Source organism: Vulpes vulpes, chromosome 3 (genome assembly GCF_048418805.1).
Source record: "Vulpes vulpes isolate BD-2025 chromosome 3, VulVul3, whole genome shotgun sequence".
NCBI lineage: Eukaryota > Metazoa > Chordata > Mammalia > Carnivora > Canidae > Vulpes > Vulpes vulpes.
The window spans coordinates 19,312,526-19,332,574 of NC_132782.1; the positions used below are offsets into that span (position 1 = coordinate 19,312,526).

The 20,049-nt window shown below is 37.4% G+C and overlaps 1 protein-coding gene across 4 annotated transcripts in view; it reads right to left on the reverse strand.

Moving 5' to 3' along the window:
* Positions 1 to 4,415: 4,415 nt before the first annotated feature.
* Positions 4,416 to 20,049, reverse strand: part of GPR155 (G protein-coupled receptor 155) — a 43,583-nt gene continuing 27,949 nt past the window's right edge. For 2 of the 4 annotated variants that reach the window (XM_025994008.2, XM_025994009.2), the window contains 6 exons: positions 19,281 to 19,385; positions 14,184 to 14,320; positions 12,171 to 12,266; positions 10,088 to 10,152; positions 8,676 to 8,813; positions 4,416 to 6,343 (listed from right to left, as the gene is read on the reverse strand). In XM_025994008.2, the coding sequence (XP_025849793.1) occupies positions 6,052 to 6,343; positions 8,676 to 8,813; positions 10,088 to 10,152; positions 12,171 to 12,266; positions 14,184 to 14,320; positions 19,281 to 19,385 (833 nt within the window). In that variant the 3' untranslated portion in view covers positions 4,416 to 6,051. Of the gene's footprint in view, positions 6,397 to 8,675; positions 8,814 to 10,087; positions 10,153 to 12,170; positions 12,267 to 14,183; positions 14,321 to 19,280; positions 19,386 to 20,049 lie in introns of all 4 variants that reach the window. The other 2 variants (XM_025994010.2, XM_072751973.1) reach the window with 1 other exon arrangement.

Below are 20,049 nucleotides of genomic sequence, written 5' to 3' on the forward strand. Positions count from 1 at the left end.
TGAGTCTAAAACTCAAGAGTCATTGAGATGAGTTCCAATCCTTAACAACTATCAACAAGATCCTGCTGATCTTTCCCATCTATATCTTACTACACTTTTATCCATTTGTTTTCTAATCCCTCACCCACCCCCCCCATTCACCTCCCTTTTGGCAGCCACCAGTTCTCTGTCCGTTTCTTCTTTTTGGTGTTCGTTTATTTTGTTTCTTAAATTCTACATATAAATGAAATCATAAGATGTTTATCTTTCTCTTCCTGACTTATTTCACTTAGCATAATACCCTCTGGGTCCATCCATGTTGGTGCAAATGGCAAGATTTCATTCTTATGGCTGAATAATGTTCCATTGTATATATATACCACATCTTTTTTATCCATTCATCGATGATTGGACACGTGGGTTGCTTCCACATTTTGACTATTGTAAATAATACTGCAATAAACAGAGGGGCACATATATCTTTTTGAATTAGTGTTTTTGTTTTCTTTGGGTACATACCCAGTTGTTGAATTACTGGGTCCTATGGTAATTCTATTTTTAACTTTTGAAGGAAACTCCATACTGTTTTCCACAGTGCCTGCATCAATTTGTATTCCCACTGAAGTGTAAAAGGAACCCCTGTACACTGTTGCCTTTTTTTTTTTTAAATTTTTTTAAGACTATTTGAGAGAGAGATAGCACGCTTGAGCATGAGTGGGGGTGGGGAGGAGCAGAAGGGAAGCAGACTCCTCACTGGGCAGGGAGCCCAAAGCAGGGCTCCATCCCTAGACACTAAGATCATGACCAAAGCCAAAGGCAGACACTTAACCAACTGAGCCACCCAGGTGCCCCAACTGGTGCCTTTTAAAAAGCTCTTCCTATGCTGCTCTTTGAAATCCTCTAATGTGCCCAACTCCTTCACAATGGCTGTACCCTGTTTGCACCGTTCATTTCATGTGCTCCACTTTATGTAATTCCTTTATGTAAATTCCTTTAGAATTTTGCTGAAACATGAGTTCCTCAGGAAAGTTTTCTCCACACCACAAGGTTAAGTCTGTTGTTACACACTCTCAGAGTCACATGTGATCCTGATCACAAGTGTAATTATATGTCTTAACATCTGTCTTTCACAGTATAAAAGAAGCTTTATAAGGTTAGGAACTGTCTTTGTTCCCACTATTGTGTGCTCAGTAGTCAACATTGTGTTGGCACAAGCTAGATGCTCAATAAATATTTGTTAAATGAGCATTCAAGTGCTCATGGAAATAATTTATACAGTCCTCTGTAAAGTTGAGCAAATTACCTAGACAATCTACCTGTACAACTTAGTACCTTTGTTAAGTCACAGGTCAACCTGTTGCCTTTTTCCATATTCAAAATGGGAATAACAGCTCCCTAAATACAACGATTATTAGAAGGATATATGAGTTAACTAAGAAACAGTTTGGGATGGGCAGCCCGGGTGGCTCAGCAGTTTAGTGCCACCTTCAGCCCAGGGTGTGATCCTGGAGACTCGGGATCGAGTCCCACGTCAGGCTCCCCACGTGGAGCCTGCTTCTCCCTCTGCCTGTGTCTCTGCCTCTGTGTCTCTCGTGAATAAATAAAATCTAAAAAATAAAAAAATTCTTTAAAAAAAAGTTTTGGGAGACTTTCACTCCATAAATCTGATAGGGTATTTGCGTTTTGGTAATTATGTGGGTAATTAATCCCTGGTGGCATATTTTAGAAAATTTAAGGTTTTCTTAAAATTCATGTGTTTCCTAAGTAAAAAATATAGTAGCCAAAATTAAGCTTTTTTTTTTTTTTTGGTTAACCCTCAAATGATGTGGTTATTATTTACCATGATGTAATAAACCAATAATCTAATGAACTGAGCACTTTAGAGAAAGCTAGTTTGATCTTTGGTGAAAACATCAATTTATGTATTAATCTTTAACCAAAACAATTTTATTTTTTATTCTAATTCCAGTTAACAATTTTACATTAGTTTCAGGTGTACAATATAGTGATTCAACAATTCCAGATATTAGTGCTCATCAAGATAAGTATACTCTTAATCCTCTTCACCTGTTTCACCCATCAATTCCCACCACCATCACACTCCCACCATCTGTTTGTTCTCTATAGTTAACAGTTTGTCTTTTGTTTTTTTTTCCTTTGTTTTTTTCTTGAATTTCACATATAAGTGAAATCATATGGTATTTGTCTTTCTCTGACTTATTTTGCTTAGCAATATACTCTCTAGATCCATCCCTATCATTGTAAATGGCAAGATTTCATTCTTATGGCTGAATAATATTCCATTGTGTGTATATGTATGTATGTATATATGTATATATATATATCTTCTTTATCCACATCTTCTTTATCCATTCATCTGTTGATGGACAATTGGTTAGCTATTGCAAATAATGCTATAATAAATACAGGGATGCATATAGATTTTTGAATTAGTGTTTTTGTATTCTTTGGTTAAATATCTAGTAGTGTGATTACTAGATCATATGGTAGGTCTATTTTTTTTCTATTTTTAATTTTTAATTTTTTAATTTTTAATTTTTTGAGGACCCTCCATACTGTTTTCCACAGTGGCTGCACCAGTTTGCATTCCCACCAACAGTGTAAGAGGGTTCCTTTTTCTCCATATCCTTGCCAACACTTGTTTCTTTTTTTGATTTTAGCCACTCTGACAGGTGAGGTGACATCTCATTGTGGTTTTGATTTGCATTTTTCTGATAGTTGAGTGATGTTGAGCATCTTTTCACGTGCCTGTTGACCATCTGTATGTCTTCTTTGGAGAAATGTCTGTTTGCATCTTCTGCCCATTTTTTAATTGGACTGATTTGTGTGTGTGTGTGTGTGTGTGTGTGTGTGTGTGTGTGTTGAGTTGTAGAAGTTCTTTATATATTTTGGATACTAACTCTTTTTCAATTATGTCATTTACAAATATCTTCTCACCATTCAGTAGGTTGTCTTTTAGTTTTCTTGATCAATCAAAAATTTTGTCCCAGAAACAATTACGTAGTCTAGAATTTTGGAAGTTTAGTTCCTACTTGTGTAATTTGCCAAAAATTGATTGAATGGAGTGAATGTTTTCTCTCTTTAATTACTTCAGGCTTTATCATACCAATCATAGAAATTTCTCATCTCACCTTTTCCTGAAGAATGGTGATAACACTTCTGATCCTGAACTGTGTTCCAACCATCAGACATCACTTGACTACCTGTGTCCAGTGGTCTAAGGCAATTTAATATTTTACATTGTATGAAAATTGAAGGAGCAAAAACTATAAGAGCTCTATTCTGCATAGCAAACATGTAAAATAATAGTTTTACATTTTTCTTGCTTTTACAAACTTACTGTCATTGTTATTCTTAAAATGCCAAGCACTCTTTACCTTATTTTTAAAATATTGAAGTTTAAATAAAAGATAGTCATGAAATTAATCAGAACAAAGAAAAGAACAACTTACCATACTGAATATTAGCCTAAAAGGGGTAGTTTTTTTCTTTTTAGGTAGTCTCTACAACTAACCTGGGGCTTGAACTGATGACCCCGTGATCAAGAGACAAATGCCCTACTGACTGAGCCAGCCAGGCTAAAAGGGGTAGATTTTAACCAGAATTCTATCAGGTAATTTTCCAAGCTGTGACCCTGCATATTAAAAATTATGAAATGTGGGGATCCCTGGGTGGCGCAGTGGTTTGGCGCCTGCCTTTGGCCCAGGACGCGATCCTGGAGACCTGGGATCGAGTCCCACATCAGGCTCCTGGTGCATGGAGCCTGCTTCTCCCTCTGCCCGTGTCTCTGCCTCTCTCTCTCTCTCTCTCTGTGTGACTATCATAAATAAAAAAATATGTTAAAAAAATTATGAAATGTGAAAAGGACTCTTGTCACATTTTTTTATTAATAAAAAGTGCTTACTGAGTGAATAATTGAGCAAGACCCTGTGCATATAGATCTCTATGCATAGATCACGAAGAATGGAACAATCTCAGGAGACCCATTTAAGAAAACATTGAGGGGCGCCTGGGTGGCTTGGGTCATGATCTCAAGGTCCTGGGATCCACACCTGCATTAGGCTCTCCACTCAGTGGAGAGTCTGTGTGTCTTTCTTCCCACTCCCTCCGCTTGTGCTTTCTGTCTTTCCCTCAAAAAATAAATAAAATCTTAGAGAGAGCACAAGCAGGAGGAGGGACAGAGGGAGAAGCAAGCAGACTCCCCGTGGAGTAGGGAGACCAATACAGGACTCAATCCCAAGACCCTGGGATCATGACCTGAGCCAAAGGTAGATGCTTTACCCACTGAGCCACCCAGGTGCCCTAAATAAAATATTAAAAAAACAAAACAAAACATGTAAACTTAGAAAACATAGAAAAGACCTCTCTGATGGCTTCTGCATTTTTCAGTTTACTCAAAGAAAAGATGTTGCCAATGCAAGTTAAAATAGGCATTTTATTGAGAAACTTGCTTTGTCAGAGTAAAAGTTACAAATATTTTCATTTAATAAAATTAGCATATCCGTAATCCTAAAAACATCCCTTAAAAGCCTTTGTTTATCTGAAACCTCAGATCATTCAGATCCAGGGTTTTCTCTTAGTGTTTTCTGTGGAAAAAGATGCTGCTTATTCCCTTCATGCAAATAACTGAACATGTGTAGTATGACTTGTTCACAAAACAAATTCTCCAGTTTGAGTTGCCTGCATGCATGTGAATTAATATCTGCATTTCTGTGACTATAAAAGTCTCCTGCTATAACAATGAAGCGTTTTGCTTACTCCTGAGCAATCTGAAAGTTATAATATGGTCATGTAAAAAAAAAAAAAAGGTCTTGCAGCAAGACAGTTCTGCTGAAAAACATCCCCATTCCCTCATCATAACATGAAGTTGGTACAGGTTAATACTACACAATAAAGTGTAATTTACTTGTTAAATACACTAGGCTTCCATGCAGGTTTTTTAAAAAATTATCTATTTGTTTCATTAAAAGGGCAATGATTTAACCTTATAAATCATTTTCTAAATGACACATTAAAAGTATGAGAAAAATAAATACTTGAAACATGTTTTAAATAAGTTAAACCAGCACTGACACCTAATAAAATTAAGTAGAGGTTCAAAGGTCATGTGAATAGATCTCTTTTTAATTTACTGAAGATAAAGCTTACATGAGGGCAACACTGAATAATTTTCAAGTTTATAGATTTTTATACATGGATACTTAAAAAGACTAAATTCTAGGTGTAAAAGTTGGATGTTAGGTTTAGAATTTTTTAATCTTGACTTGAACTATATAGTTTTTTTTCTTTTTAACTGCAGGAAATTAATAGGGCTATGCTTCTGCACTGTGATGCTTTGTGCAAACACCAGAATTGATATATGACAATAATATTCTTGCTAAAATTTAAACAAAACTGCTGAAATTATTTTTAATACAAAAGTTAAAATTATACTTCTGTTGAGGGATTTTGGAGATAATATTTATGGTGGTTCTTATTTGCCTCCTGTGGCACAGATTAGTACTTTGGCTAGAAAAACAAGAAAAGATAAACTTTAAAAAAATATTGCCTCTAGTTTTTAATTACTATTTGTTAAGAAAACAGGAAAATAGAGTAAGAAGGTCTTTTATCAGAATCATTAAAATTCTTTTTCAGGGGGTGCTATCAATAAGTGCAAAGTTGTCATAATTTAAGGTCCATTTCCTGCTAGCAGTATACTTGCCAAATTTGGCAGTTTAAAGCAGTATGTTGGATGTTGACTTTGAAATTATAGCAAACAGATGCAGGGAGCAATGTCTTAAAATGTTGGCATAATTAGTTTATAGTAATTATTACATTTATTAGGACTTTACATTTTGACTTGGTTTTCTCTTTTTTCCTAAGTCAGTTTTCCTGTGTGTTTTCCATACACATGAAATCACAAAATGTTAGCATGGGGTAGGAACACATCTCATCAAATTTTACAGAAGAGGCAACTGATGCTCAGAGACGTTGTGATTTGCCCAAGGTCACTCAACTAATAAGAAACAGACCTGGGGCTAGAATATGGCCCAGGGTTGTCTCCTTCATCATTTAGGTCTTAGGGGATGGAGATGAATGCTCAATCTCTTTATATCTTTCCTGTGGGGGAGTGTTTGCATTAATAGCAGGAGGACTCTGCTCAGGACTCTTTTGAAGAAATCTATAAAACAAGTATTCATCCCGAAATTCATACTCATTGGTAATATGTTGGATGACTCCCCCTTGCACCAGTCTATCTCCATATATCACAGCTTCACCACGGTCAGAGGCAAGGCCGACTTCAATGAGCCAGTTCACCAGGTCACAGCCACAGAAAGTCCCAGTAGATGTCTTTGCACCACACCTGTATGTCAAAGGAATGATTCACCCATATGTTCTGTAAACCTGGTATGAGCACTGCATGATAGAGGACAAGCAAGGAAAAACAGGAGACAGGGAAACACAGCATGACAGTTAAAAGTGTGGCAGGAATGAAACTTTTCTGATATAAAGGGTCTGTTAAACTCACCTGACCCTAGAAAGATCCACCAGAAAAAAATAAAATATGCCAATAATGCTTGTGAAAACAGAAACATGTAAAAAAAAATGATGTAAGTGCATCTACAAAGAAGCATTCTTTTTATAGTAGCTGGCCTTTTATGCTCAGATCCATTCTGTAGACAGCTGGATATTATTTATTTTATGTTATATATATTCATAGGTATAATAAGTAATTTAATTGTCTTAGGAACATTAAATAATATTTTTTACAAGCTCTTAGGAAGTAATTATTTTTACTAAACTACTCAAATCGAACATCATTATTTTCTGTTTATCACAGTGCCCACAAATAGTCTTTCTTCTTGCCTTCAGCAGCAAAACAATCCTACTGATGTATTTGTCAAGAATTTGCTGCATTAGGAAGTAAGGAAAGAATAAGTGTGATCTGTCTTGCTACAAATCTAAGGTCTTTAAAATGTACTTTGATGATGAATCTATTTCTTGATAATTTAAAATTTAAAATCTGTCTTCCTAATGCAAATGTGGGGTTCCTCACATATCAACAAATAAACAAAGGGAAGAGAAATGTAAAAGAACCAATTACATGAAGTCTGTACATTTTTATACAAATATGTAAGAGACAACATGAATCTGTCCACAAGCATTAGTCAAGCTGTAACACCTGAAGTGCTTGACAACAGGAAAACAGCGGATGAAAATCAAGATGAAATGAGAAATAGGCGACAAAAATTTTAGAACATTTAACCACCAATGAATACAGCGTTTCATATAAAAATTAGAAAAGAGGTTAATATACATGAAAAATCTTCTCAAGTACATAAATCAATATATTTTGACATCAGTGTTTTGCTTAGTAATAAGATATCTTAATTTATGTTTTGCAACTACAAACTCTATCACTTTGAACAGAAAGCCTGAATGAACATTACAACCTATGTCTGATCCTTCTTCCTGCTTGTTGATTTTTAATTTATGGCCCAACACCTTATATCCCAGACACTAACTGACTAATATTGCTTCCTGCTGACTGACCAGGCAGCTGCAATCACAGCCCATGGGACTGTGCCGAGTGGCAGAGAATGTGCCGCCATATAGGATGCAGAGCACCACTGCCAGCCAGCGCCCGTTCAGCCACCCAGGACTGAGGCCCACTGGCAGCCCTGCAGAGCACAAGAGCCATGCTTCTGACAGCAGGTGATCACAGCGGGTCTTTCTTAATTTCAAAAAACAATTGTAAATTGTTGAAACTATCTATAGATGGAACTTTGGCTCTTTAAGGGTAAGAAGCTTTCCTTCATAGTTTACCAGAACCTGAGCTGGGCCTATTATGTAGGTTTTGTCATCTGATTCAAGGACAGGTTATCTAACTTTAAAGAAGAGGAAAACTAGGTTTAGAGAACTGACCTGCCCCAATGTCATGTAGCTGATATGTGGCAAACTCAGGGGCTGGCTCCTAGTATCGTTGCCCAACCAGTGGGTCCCCTTTCCACTAGCTGTTCCAGGCTACCTTTTTGTTATAATAAAATATACTGGCATAATATGTGTAAATATATCATCCTAAATGGTAATCTTCATAAATTTTCAAATCTGCAGTTATAGACATAAAAGTATTTGGTTTTTTAAATGTTTTTTTTTCCCTCTTTTATGACAACCAAACATCATGGCACTGATTCATTCATTTCCTGCTGCATGTTCTGTATCTTGAGAATTAGAAGAATAAATATGATGTCATAGACTGAAGATTAGGACTTGAAAGGGAAAATAAGCAGCAGAAGTAATTAAAAGACAGAAATTTCATTTCATTTTCTTGACAATGTAATTAATAATATGAAATAATGTACCGCTAGGAGCCAGCAGAATAGAAAGCCACCCTAAATCCAGTGTCTCTCATAGTTTTGTGATGGCCAACATAAAGTGAATGTTAATATTTTACTACATTTTGGTTCATTCTAAATTAGTTTTCGCATTTTATATGGACATTGGAAGTTATATAACATTTAGAAAGTGTAAAAATCTTATATATGTTATTTCTTAAACTATAAAGCTATTTTAACTTTTACATGTAAAAGTGCTACTGAAAATAACAACCATGCAGTTAGTTACAACCACATTACTCAGCCTGTTACAAACCAAAATTAATATCTAAAATATAATTATCTGGAAATTGTACTTACCTTCTTTCCTTGACAATGTTTCGGATACAGAGGTCACGGTGATAATGGATAAACTGCTGACAGGTCATTTTTATTTCCTCAGGAACAGGAGAACCCCTGTTTTCTGCTGTCTCTTTATTATTCCATAGGAATTCAAGTCTAAAAATCAAAATTTATGGATGCCACTTTTAAGGAAAGGAAAACACAGAGAGAAAACCCCTTCTTGCTTATTACCCCCATCAACATGTGTCTTCCAAAGCTACCATCTACAACATCCAGATATTTTTAATCTCGAAAGCAAAGACATAACCTGCCCTTGGTTTCCTGGTCCAAGCAGGTAGGGTGGGGGTAAGGTGAGGTGGGGTGGGAGACTTGAACATTTTATAAACCTTCCTGACATATTTGATCTCAGTTTCTGCCAATAAATGTTCTTTTCTTGTTCTACATTCTACTGTTTTAAGTTGCAAAAATAACTCACAGAGATCAAGTATTTTATTTAATCATTTTCCAATTTCAGTACCACAGAGACCAATACTGGGATCTGGAATACATCAGAATTCTGTTTCTTCCAGCTCAGACAATAGATGTGTTGACTATTTTATCTGATCAACATTATGAAGCTGAAACTAAGTTTAGTGACTTTCCTATTACACTTTTCCTCCTTAATGAAGTGATTATGACCCAACAACTACATCTTTATAATGTGATGATGTTGATGACAAAAAAGAAGGAGGAGGAGAAAGAAGAGTGACCAAATACTGGGCACTTTTTATATACCTGGTTCGATAAGTTCCATTAGCATTTCTCATTCTACTAATTTTGACTTTGAAACAAATGAGGATATACAAATATTTGTGGCCCCCTTCCTGCCACTCCCAAGTTGGAGAATTCTCACTTCATTTTTATATTCACGCTATCATTATTATTATAAAGAAATTCCCAATCTGAATCCAAAGAAACTCTTTACCAAGCATATAAAAAACAAAAATTTAGAAAGGAGAGAACTTGAGTTTTCTATAAATTGTCAGTCAGTTTGATAGAAAGAGAAATGCTACTGTCAAGGGAGAACCTATATTGTCAAATATAGGCCTTTGGGGGCACACCGTCTACTATTTCCATTTCTAAATACACTTTCAGAGTCATTTTGCTTTATGTAGTTAATGGGATAGATAGAAGTCTGCATCCATCAATTTTTGTTAAAATGCAAATGACAATGTTGAATTATTAAGAGTTCTTCCAATATTTTCTCTGCAATTATTTACAACAAATATGTGAATCAACATATAACCTTTCTGTAGTGTTTAGTTTAAGCTTTCTGTGGTCTCCTAGCAGTTACTAAAGGTTTAAAAATATCAGTATCTTACTAGAATGGCTAGAATGGCCTTGACATTATTGCCTTGACAGATACAGATTTATTTCAAAACTAAATTTACCTTCTTTTGAAAGGCAGAATGATTAAATGTTTGTCCAATCCAAAGATGCCAAAGGAAATAAATCCCTATGGAAGAAGAAAAGTTGCAGTTATGAATTCAACACTAGAATGTTAAGACTGCGAGATTATGGAAGCCACCATATTTAGTAAACCCATAGTGATTAGCACAATATTTTAAATGGAACACACAAAGCAGACCTTCTAAAAGTTTAGTGCCTGGAGGCAATATGATATTTGGCTGCCTTTTTCCAGTCATCTATTCTACTAATTATGTTGGATAACTGGTTTAAACCAGTATTGAGCGACCACATCTGCATGTTAGCTTATTGAAGAAAAATGAAAACATTTATGACCTTTGTCTTTTTTTCCCTTTTAAAAAAGATGTTACCTTCTATTGTACTTAAGTATTTATTATTTTTCTGTTAACACTTCAGAAATTATAGAATTATATAGTATCTGATTATAATGAAGTAACTGAATAAACTTTATGTGAGATGAAATTGGCTAGGTGCTTAGGGAAAGGGTTTGAAGGATTTAGGGGTGATGAAGCAAACTGGCATCAGAAGTCACCCAGAGATTGGGAAAACTGGGACAGCTTGGGGGGGCAGGAGGTTGGGAACTGCCATTTGTCAGGCTCAGTGGGAAAAGGATCTAAATGCAGGTTGGTGGGAAGTGGGATGGGCAACGTAATATATTGCATGAAGGATCTACCTTTCTTCACCCAAACTAGAAACAACCAAAAAAGGAATGATCTTACTATAATACCTATATGGGATGTGGTTGTGGGGATGGATTTTATCTCTCTCTCTCTCTCTCTCTCTCTCTCTCTCTCTCTCTCTCTCGAAACATTTAGGGCATTAGTCATGGGGCATCATTTCAAATGCAACATTCCTGGCATGAGCTTCTTTGTTTCTGAAGCTTTCTCAGTCCCAGTCTTGAGGTGACTCAGCCTGGAGTGTCTTTCCTGAATACAAAATGCTGAGTCAGACTATGAGTTTTCAACCTAGTATTTTATACAGAATCACAAAGTGAGGTGGGCATCAAGTAGCTTTGGGATACTCAAGTCTACCTATAATAATAGGTCACTTCTCTATCTGGACATAGTCATTTTGCTCCCACAATAATGGTAAAACAAACTGGAAATAGTTCAAGAAATTAATGTTAGGGTACAATGTGTAGGAGTGTTTACTGTTAAATATTAACTGACTCGGTCAATTATTAAAACCAGTGATTTCAAACACAGTATTTTTTTCAACCTGATACTTAATCTGGGGACTAATATTCCCTAATTAAAAAGTAAAGGACTGCAAACAAAATCATATCTTGAACTTTACACAGAAAAATATCTTCCCAATACATAAAACATCACTTATCCTTAAATATCCGTTTTAAGAGTGACATTAAAACAACAGCACCAAAAAAAATAAAAAATAAAAATAAAAATAAAAATAAAAATAAAACAACAGCACCTATTCTATTAGATTTTCATGGAATTTTAGTTTCTAATTTTTAAACATGAGAATGATAACGTCTACTTTATAAGTATTCTTGTGATGTTTAAGTAAGATGACTAATGTAAAATGCTTAATAATGGCTGGCATATAGTAGGAGGCCCTCAAGGTATGGTAACTACAATCCTTGGCCAAAATTTATTTATCTACCACATGATTTTCTAAAAATGATTTTAAGTACCTGTTGTCCAAGAAACACTGAAATGAAATGATGTTCAATTTAAGTGACTAAACTAAAGGCTCAGAGAAGGTAGGTCTTTTTCCCAAAGTGACTTCTTAAGACCATCACAAAGTTTAAAAAGAAGCTGGAACATCTTGTCCCTGCTTAAATAATCACTATTTTAAAACCAAAGCAAAAAATGATTTGGTATTTCTGACTGAAACACTCCGCGTGCATTCTGATGACTTGAGCCAACATGGAGACCAACAGCTGTCAGCTGTCACGCTAGCAGCTGGCAAACCAACTAAACCCTTTTGATTCAAAAGAAAACAACAAGATCCGCACAGCTACCCCCCCAAACAGCCCATCCAGGAAAATAAAAAAAGCTCTAAAAATTCCCAGGAAATAAATACCTGGCCAAAGTTAAACACAGCACAGAAAAACTGTAACTCGACATAGAGTCTTCCAGGTTCTTGGTTGAATAGCCACCATAAACAACTGGAAAGATTCTGGGAAGGAAGGTGAAAATAGTGTTTTAAAATGAAGCTAGCTAAATCATTTCTCTCCACCCAGAACACAGTACAATAACTTATCTGCTTAATAATTAGGCAGAAAAAGTCTAAAAGGAAAAACACCGAGAGAATATGGAGGCTTTGTCTTTTGAACAAGAGGTTTCAACCTCTCCTTTTGACAGATGTCATTCAAACAGCAATTAATTTGATCAGACTTGAAGCAAGAAGACATGCGCCATAATACAGAAGCTTACATAATACATCAGGACTGCCGACTAGCCTAAGACAGGGCTGATTTTAAAATTAGTTCTACACAATGAAAACAATCACACCACTAAGCAGCAGTTCTTGGCAGCATTTCTTACTTTTTGATTTTTGTTCTTAAATAGCAGTTAAAATGGTGCTGGTTGATAGTATTCTATGTAACGAGTATCCCCACGTAAAAAAGTTCCTTTATAGGTTACTTGGCTTATCTCCCATCTCTAGGCAAGTTACGCCTGAACCATCTCAAAGAATTATATAATAATAACTGATAATTCACAAAAGAGGACATAAAACTAATTAAAAAAAACCAGTAACAGGGAAATGCATTGGAAAAATAAAGTGCTATATTTCACTTATAAAATTATCAAATTTTGGGCAGCCCTGGTGGCACAGCGGTTTAGCTCCGCCTGCAGTCCGGGGTGTGATCCTGGAGACTTGGGATCGAGTCCCACATCGGGCTCCCTGCATGAAGTCTGCTTCTCCCTCTGCCTGTGTCTCTGCCTCTCTCTCTCTCTCTCTCTCTCTGTGTGTGTCTCTCATGAATAAATAAATAAATCTCTTCAAAAAAATAAATTAAATAAAATCATCAAATTTTAAAATTTATAATGTTCAGTGCTGGTGAGAGTACTTTTACAAACCTATACTACTCCTTCAGAAAACAATTTAGTAGAATGCATCCAAAGGCACAGAAATATTTATACTCTTTGATCCAGATTTCCCAACTTTGAGAATCTATCATATGGAAATATTGCATGGAGATGTTTATTTAAGCATTTTGAAAAACTAGGAATAATCATCCATTAGAAAGTGGTTGAGTAAATTATAATGTATCTCCTCTATAGTTTATTGAGGAGCCATTTAAAGTAACAGTTATGAACGACTATGTAGCAAGCAACACGAAAATGGATGACATAAGTGACAAAACAGGGTATCAATCTGTATGACAATTAGAACCATGAAAAATGTATTTAAAATAGAAGGCAGCAATTTTATAACTATCTATTGTATGAAGTGGTTGTGTTATTTTCAAAATGAAAAATTCTTTTTAAAAGTGTATTTATCTGAGGAATAGCTTCTGTGAGACCACGTGGGCATTTATCTACCAAGGTCAGTCACAGAAGGAATACGTCTGAATAAGCGGCTCTGCGCATGGTGTGGAGATAACCATGGTGTGGAGATAATTTGGTAAGATAACCTTACCAAATTCTAGGTTCAGAGAATAGAGCAAGTAAGTGACTCTAAGCAAAATAGACTATTGGGGCAGCTAGGCAACAGAGTGCTGTGAATTCTTCATTCCCTCTTCTCTTTTTAAATATTTAACTTATTTATTCATGAGACACACAGAGAGGAAGGCAGAGACATAGGTAGAGGGAGAAGCAGGCTCCCTGCGGGGAGCCCGATGTGGGACTCCGTCCAGAACCCTGAGGCCCGAGCCAAAGGCAGAAGCTCAATCACTGAGCCACCCAGGTGTCCCTCTTCATTCCCTTTTCTCCCCAGAACAGCTCAAGATCAGGATTCAGGTTGGCCTAGTTGCCACCCCCCACCCCCACCCCGGAAGCAGCAACCAAGTTTCTCCCAGATGCTTGAATCAAATCTTTGCCAAACATTTAAGGAAATGGCCCTAAAACAAAAATCAGAAGAAACATTTACAGCAAACAGGCCAATAATGAGAAGTAAACACAGCAACACATGTCGAGTCAGTTGCTGGTCTCCACTCTGTAGATACTGCTCCTCTTCCTGGACTAACATGCAGCTCTGGGAGTTACAGCGACTCACACAATGATCATCTATAAGACAGTAAGTACAACAATTTGTAATCAGAGCTTTTTATTTGAATGCATTTTAAATTTATAATGACTTTCTAAGCAAAACCAGCACATATGCACATTCAGCTCAGCATCAGTATATTATTTTAGATGAAATCTGAGGAAGGCTCCTTCCTGTGGTCTCACAAGAGTTCTACTTGTCAAGTGTTTTTATCCGAAAAAATACAAGTAGGATGCAATAGTTCCCTTCTACACTATTCAATATATATATATATTTTTTTAAGACCATGTTTACTATATATGCTTATAGAATTTTTCCACACCAAGATATACACAAATACTTTTTATTAAAGTAGGATCATATTACAGAGACAATTTGGCAATCTTTTTTTTTTTTTTAACTTACCAACACTGGGTACTTCCCTCATGCCATTAGCTGTTATTATAGCCATTAACTATATATTACAAATATATATATCTTAATTTCTTTTTTATTTTTATTATTATTTTTTAAGATTTTATTTATTTATTCACGAGAGACACAGAGAGAGAGGCAGAGACACAGGCAGAGGGAGAAGCAGGCTCCATGCAGGGAGCCCGACATGGGACTCGATCCCGGGTCTCCAGGATCAGGCCCTGGGCTGAAGGCGGTGCTAAACCACTGAGCCACCCGGGCTGCCCTTAATTTCTTTTTTAAAAACTAAATTAATAACTCATGTTTCATCTATAACAAATCTACATACTGGTCACAGATACCCAGTTTGGCCGACTGTAACACAAATTTACTACTCCCCGCTGCCTTTCATTAAAGAGTTTAAAATCTGCCTTAGAAAAGGCCTTCAAGGGCAGCCTGGGTGGCTCAGTGGTTTAGTGCCACCTTTGGCCCAGGGCCTGATCCTGGAGTCCTGGGATTGAGTCCCATGTTGGGCTCCCTGCACGGAGCCTGCTTCTCCTTCTGCCTGTGTCTCTGCCTCTCTCTCTCTGTGTCTCATGAATAAATAAATAAAATCTTAAAAAAAAAAAAAAAAAGACCTTCAAGAAATCAAATAAAAGCTATTATACACCATTCTGTTCACACGCAGAACCAAGTCCAAATCACAGGAATGAGCCTTCTCTGGCCAGGAGTAGATGGGAGGGGCCTCTCCCGAAAAACCTTCATTCTCTTGCCTCTGCTCCACAACATATATAGCCTCAAAAGCAGGGGGCAAACATTTTTTACCAAATGGATGTCTAGTTTAACGTACAGTCTGATTTTAAAAAGTAAAAGATGAAAATTACAATTTTATAGGTCTCAGCCCTTAAGGTAACAATAAAAGTTTGTATTTCTGAGAGTTGCTTTCCAGAAAAGGACAAATGCAGTCATTAACCATGGTCTAACATTACGGCTAACGGCATGGGGGGTGTGCAGTGCTGCTAAGTGAAAAGAAAGCAGGCTGCCAAACTGTCTCTGTAGTGTGATCCTACCTCAATAAAAATTATTTGTATATATTTTGGTGTAGAAAAGTTCAATGAGTTACATGTATAATAAATCCAGCCTTAAAAAACTGTGTACAGATATTACAAAAATGGATAAAAATACATCTTATTATCTTTCATTTGCCTTTTTCACACATTGCATATTGATGTTGCCTTTGTGCTGTGCCAGTGTTTTGAGGATGAGGAATTAATTATATTGCTAAATTCTAAAAATTCTCACTTATTCATGGTTTGATTCCCTTCAGCCTGTCTTTATTTTAGGCTTAGGAATGACACTAAGTTATGTGAATAGATGAAGTCCATATACAATGGCTTTCTTTGTTTTTTTTTTTAATGGCTTTCTTTGTATATGGATTTCATCTTCATAATTTTTGCAAAATAGGATCAGAAAATCTAAGAAGCTCCTATAGAAGAATTTTCAGAAATCAGCATTACTCATGAAGAAAATGACAGATAAGAAAAGCATAACATAATTTTCAGAGAAAAAAAATTAAATTACACATTGAATTTGTCGACAGTCTTTCCTGTTAGGTGCACTGTGTAGGGAGAAAACATAAGGAGGAAATCCTTGGGAATTTTGATGTAAAGAAACATTAGTTCAGGACAGTGGCATACAAAAAGGGAAAGGCAGTTTAACTGAATGCCAAATGGGGTTTCCCAGCAGAAAGTCAGTGAAGGCCCAACATCTGATATATTTTCACTTCTTTCTACAGAAATGTGAATTCCACTATTCAAGATTCATTCTTAGCAGAGAGCAGCCAAATATAAACCCCGTTTGACTGATAACACCACTACTACTGCAACTGCATGTTTAATGAGCATTTACTACGTATTCCCCACACTGTGCTAAGTGATTTGCATTCTTCGTTTTCATAATCCTCACTTTTCGTATATAAAAATGAAATGCCTTGGCAACAATACAGTTGACATATGCTTTATCATGAAGATGACTTTCAGGGGTTTCCCTTTCTAACCTGATTACAAATGAGCATAATCAACTAAAGTACATTGCAATTTCACATAAGTGTGTTCAGTTGTTTTAAATAATTTGAGTTCCACTGTGTGTGCACGAGGATGATCTGAGATGGTGACGCAGGAAGACCCTGAACTCATCTCCCTCAGACACACCAAACCCAGCACTATATATGGAATCACTCCCACCTAAAAAGAACTGAAAACTGGCTGAACAGTTTCCTCCACAACAACGGGAAAAATGGCCACATGGAGCCAGGTAGGAAAGGCAGAAATGCCGTCCCACCACAAAGCTCATTCTGGGCGCAGTGACACACGATAGGGAAGGATCTGACAGGCCTAGAACTCTCTGGGGAGTGAGGGGCTTGTGCTCCACATCAGGCACCCAAGCCTTGAGACCCGCACCAGACAGATGAGGCCCCAAAAAAGTCTGGCTTTGGAAACATGGGGCTTACGTCCAGGGGACCCCAGGGCTATGGGGATCTGAGATACTCCTTTTGAGGGCTCATGCGTGGACTCACCTATCTGGGGAAGCAGCAAAAAGGCAGCAGTTTGAAAGGTGACTGGATTATATGTGAAGGATTCAAGTGCTAATCTTAAAGATTCACTGGACTTTTCCTTGCAGGGGAAGCTGCTGGAGAGTGCCAATTGTTGCACTCTCCCTCTCCCTTGCTGGGGCAGGCAGGTGTATGCAAATGTAACAGGGCTAAAACCAAGGCATGTCCATCCCAGAAAGCTCTTCTTCAGCCTTGCTAAAATTGCAGGTGTGCCCTGCCCCGAATGCTCTTTCACTGGACAGGCATGCCCCACACCCAACACTCTTCTCACAACCTTGCTAAAGCTGGTGGGTGAACTCAGTCCACATGGAGGACACTCTACTGCCTGGTTCTGGTGGCCGAGGAGGCTTGGGCTTCTGTAACAACTGGGAAGATAGTTCTGGACAGGATACCATAGCCTGGGCAATACACAGATAGCAAACTGAAGTATACCCCCAGGGTGCCCATGAAAAAGACCCATTTAATTGTCCAGGAGCTTTAACCTGAGGGATGAGCTGCAGGCTTTCCCCACCTCTACAGGCTCCAGAAGCACTCTCAGAGGATGCAGGCAGGGAGGCACCAACTGTGCGCACCCCACCCCAACCCGGGCCTTGTTGCAGCTCACTGGTATCTCCCAGAAAGGATCGTTTACACTTGTCCGAAGCCCTGATTCTTGGCAATTGTCACCCAGAGGATACCTTCAGATTTCCTGGCCTAGAGGTCAGCAGGGTCTAGGACCATGGTCCAGCAGGATTGTATGTATTTATGTACTTTAAAAGCTGCTGCCTGAGGATCTGGCTTCCCAATCAGCCTGAATCTAGGTGCCTCCCTTTGGATGGGCCCTAACACACTCCCAACAACTGGAACTATCAAGAAAAAAATCAGGCTACTTAGATAATCACAAAGGATGTAGAGACAACCAAGAGCTAGGGCAAGGCGGTTATCAGAGAAGGGGGTTAGGGGGAGGGTGAAAAGAGTGAAGGGGGTCAATTGTATGGTCACGGATGGCAACTAGACTTATTGTGGTGATCATTGTGTAATGTTTACAAATATTGAATTTTTATGTTATATACATTACACTAATATAATGTCACATACTAATTCTAGGTCAAATATACAGATAACCTGAAATTCAGACCACAAATGTAATTCAGTCTCTTACCCTATATGTCAAAGGTTATTACTTTCAATGTTTTTTCTTGTTTTATATGAAAGAATATATTTAAAATATATAAATTCAAAATATAATTAAGCACCAATTGGTTCTGGCCCTGGTGGAAATGATTGGGGGAAAAGTCTCAGCTGCTAAAATAAGAAAAAAACCTAAAAGAATGGTGTTTAGGGCAAACTTCTCAGAATTACCACATGGGTTAAATCTATTGGAAAATATGTGTTTAATAGTACCAATTACTATATTTTATTATTATTATCATTATTATTATTTTAAGTAGGCTCCATGTCCAGTATGGAGCCCAACTCAGGGTTTGAACTCATAACCCTGACACTAATACTCGAGCTGAGATCAAGAGTCAGATATTTAACTGAGCCACCCAGGTTCCCCAAACTTTATTTTTTACTTTTTTAACTTTAGTTTTTATTTATTTATTTATTTATTAAAAAAATTTTTTTTTCTTTATTTATTTATGATAGCCACACAGAGAGAGAGAGAGAGAGAGAGAGAGGCAGAGACATAGGCAGAGGGAGAAGCAGGCTCCATGCACCAGGAGCCCGACATGGGATTCGATCCCGGGTCTCCAGGATCGCGCCCTGGGCCAAAGGCAGGCGCTAAACTGCTGCGCCACCCAGGGATCCCTAACTTTAGTTTTTAAAATGAGTACTCTATGCACAATTGTTATCTTAGTAGCACTTCTCCCTATCTTATTTGAGAATACATAAGCACTGCAGCTTCAATGAAATCCTAAGCTGAAATCTTTTAAGGTATAAGGAGAGGAATCTTCTGTTCCTTTGGCCCATCCTCATAGCCTGGAGGCACTTACTTTTCTCAAACGAAGGAGTCACAAGCCCACTGGTGCTTGTGTTTGCTACTGGCTCAGTGGATTGGCAGTGTAATCCGCCATTTCCCATGGAGCAGGAGCAGCAACCTATATAAATGAAACAACATAGGAGATTAAGGCCCAACCACAACAAAACAGACAACTTCAAGAGATGCCAAACAAAACAACCTCAAACCAAACCAAACAACCAACCCACTCATACACACACACAAATTTCCCATGCTGTCACAATGGGAATGTTTTTACATGATGTCTATTGAGAAGATTTTACATGTGTTTACAAGGAAGCTAACATTTAAAGAGCAGCAGACAAAGGACCGGCTCCTTTATGTATTGTCTCCTCATTGCATGGGACAAGGAAGAGTGTTTTTATTCATGCTAGTTACCACTGTGCTTTGAGAACTAAGAATTTGAACACTTTCTTCAAATACGGGTTTTATTTCATCACTCCTTAAAAACATGCATTAATGCTCTATTGTTTACTGTAGTTAATTCAAACTCCTTGGCCTGAACTCGAAAGCTCTCAAGGACTTGGCTCCTCTCTCCCTATCCAACCACCCCAACTATCCAACAAGGCCTCTCTCTTCTTTCAGGACAATTCTTTAGTGTCCTCCACGAATCCCATGCCTCTTTGGGTCTGCAGACTTAGTTAGACATGCGTGGGATTCCCACTCTTGTTAATTCTTTGAAATCCTTGCTTCCTTTTTGTTCAGCCCAAGACTTGCCTCTTTCAAGAAAGTGTTTCTTGCTA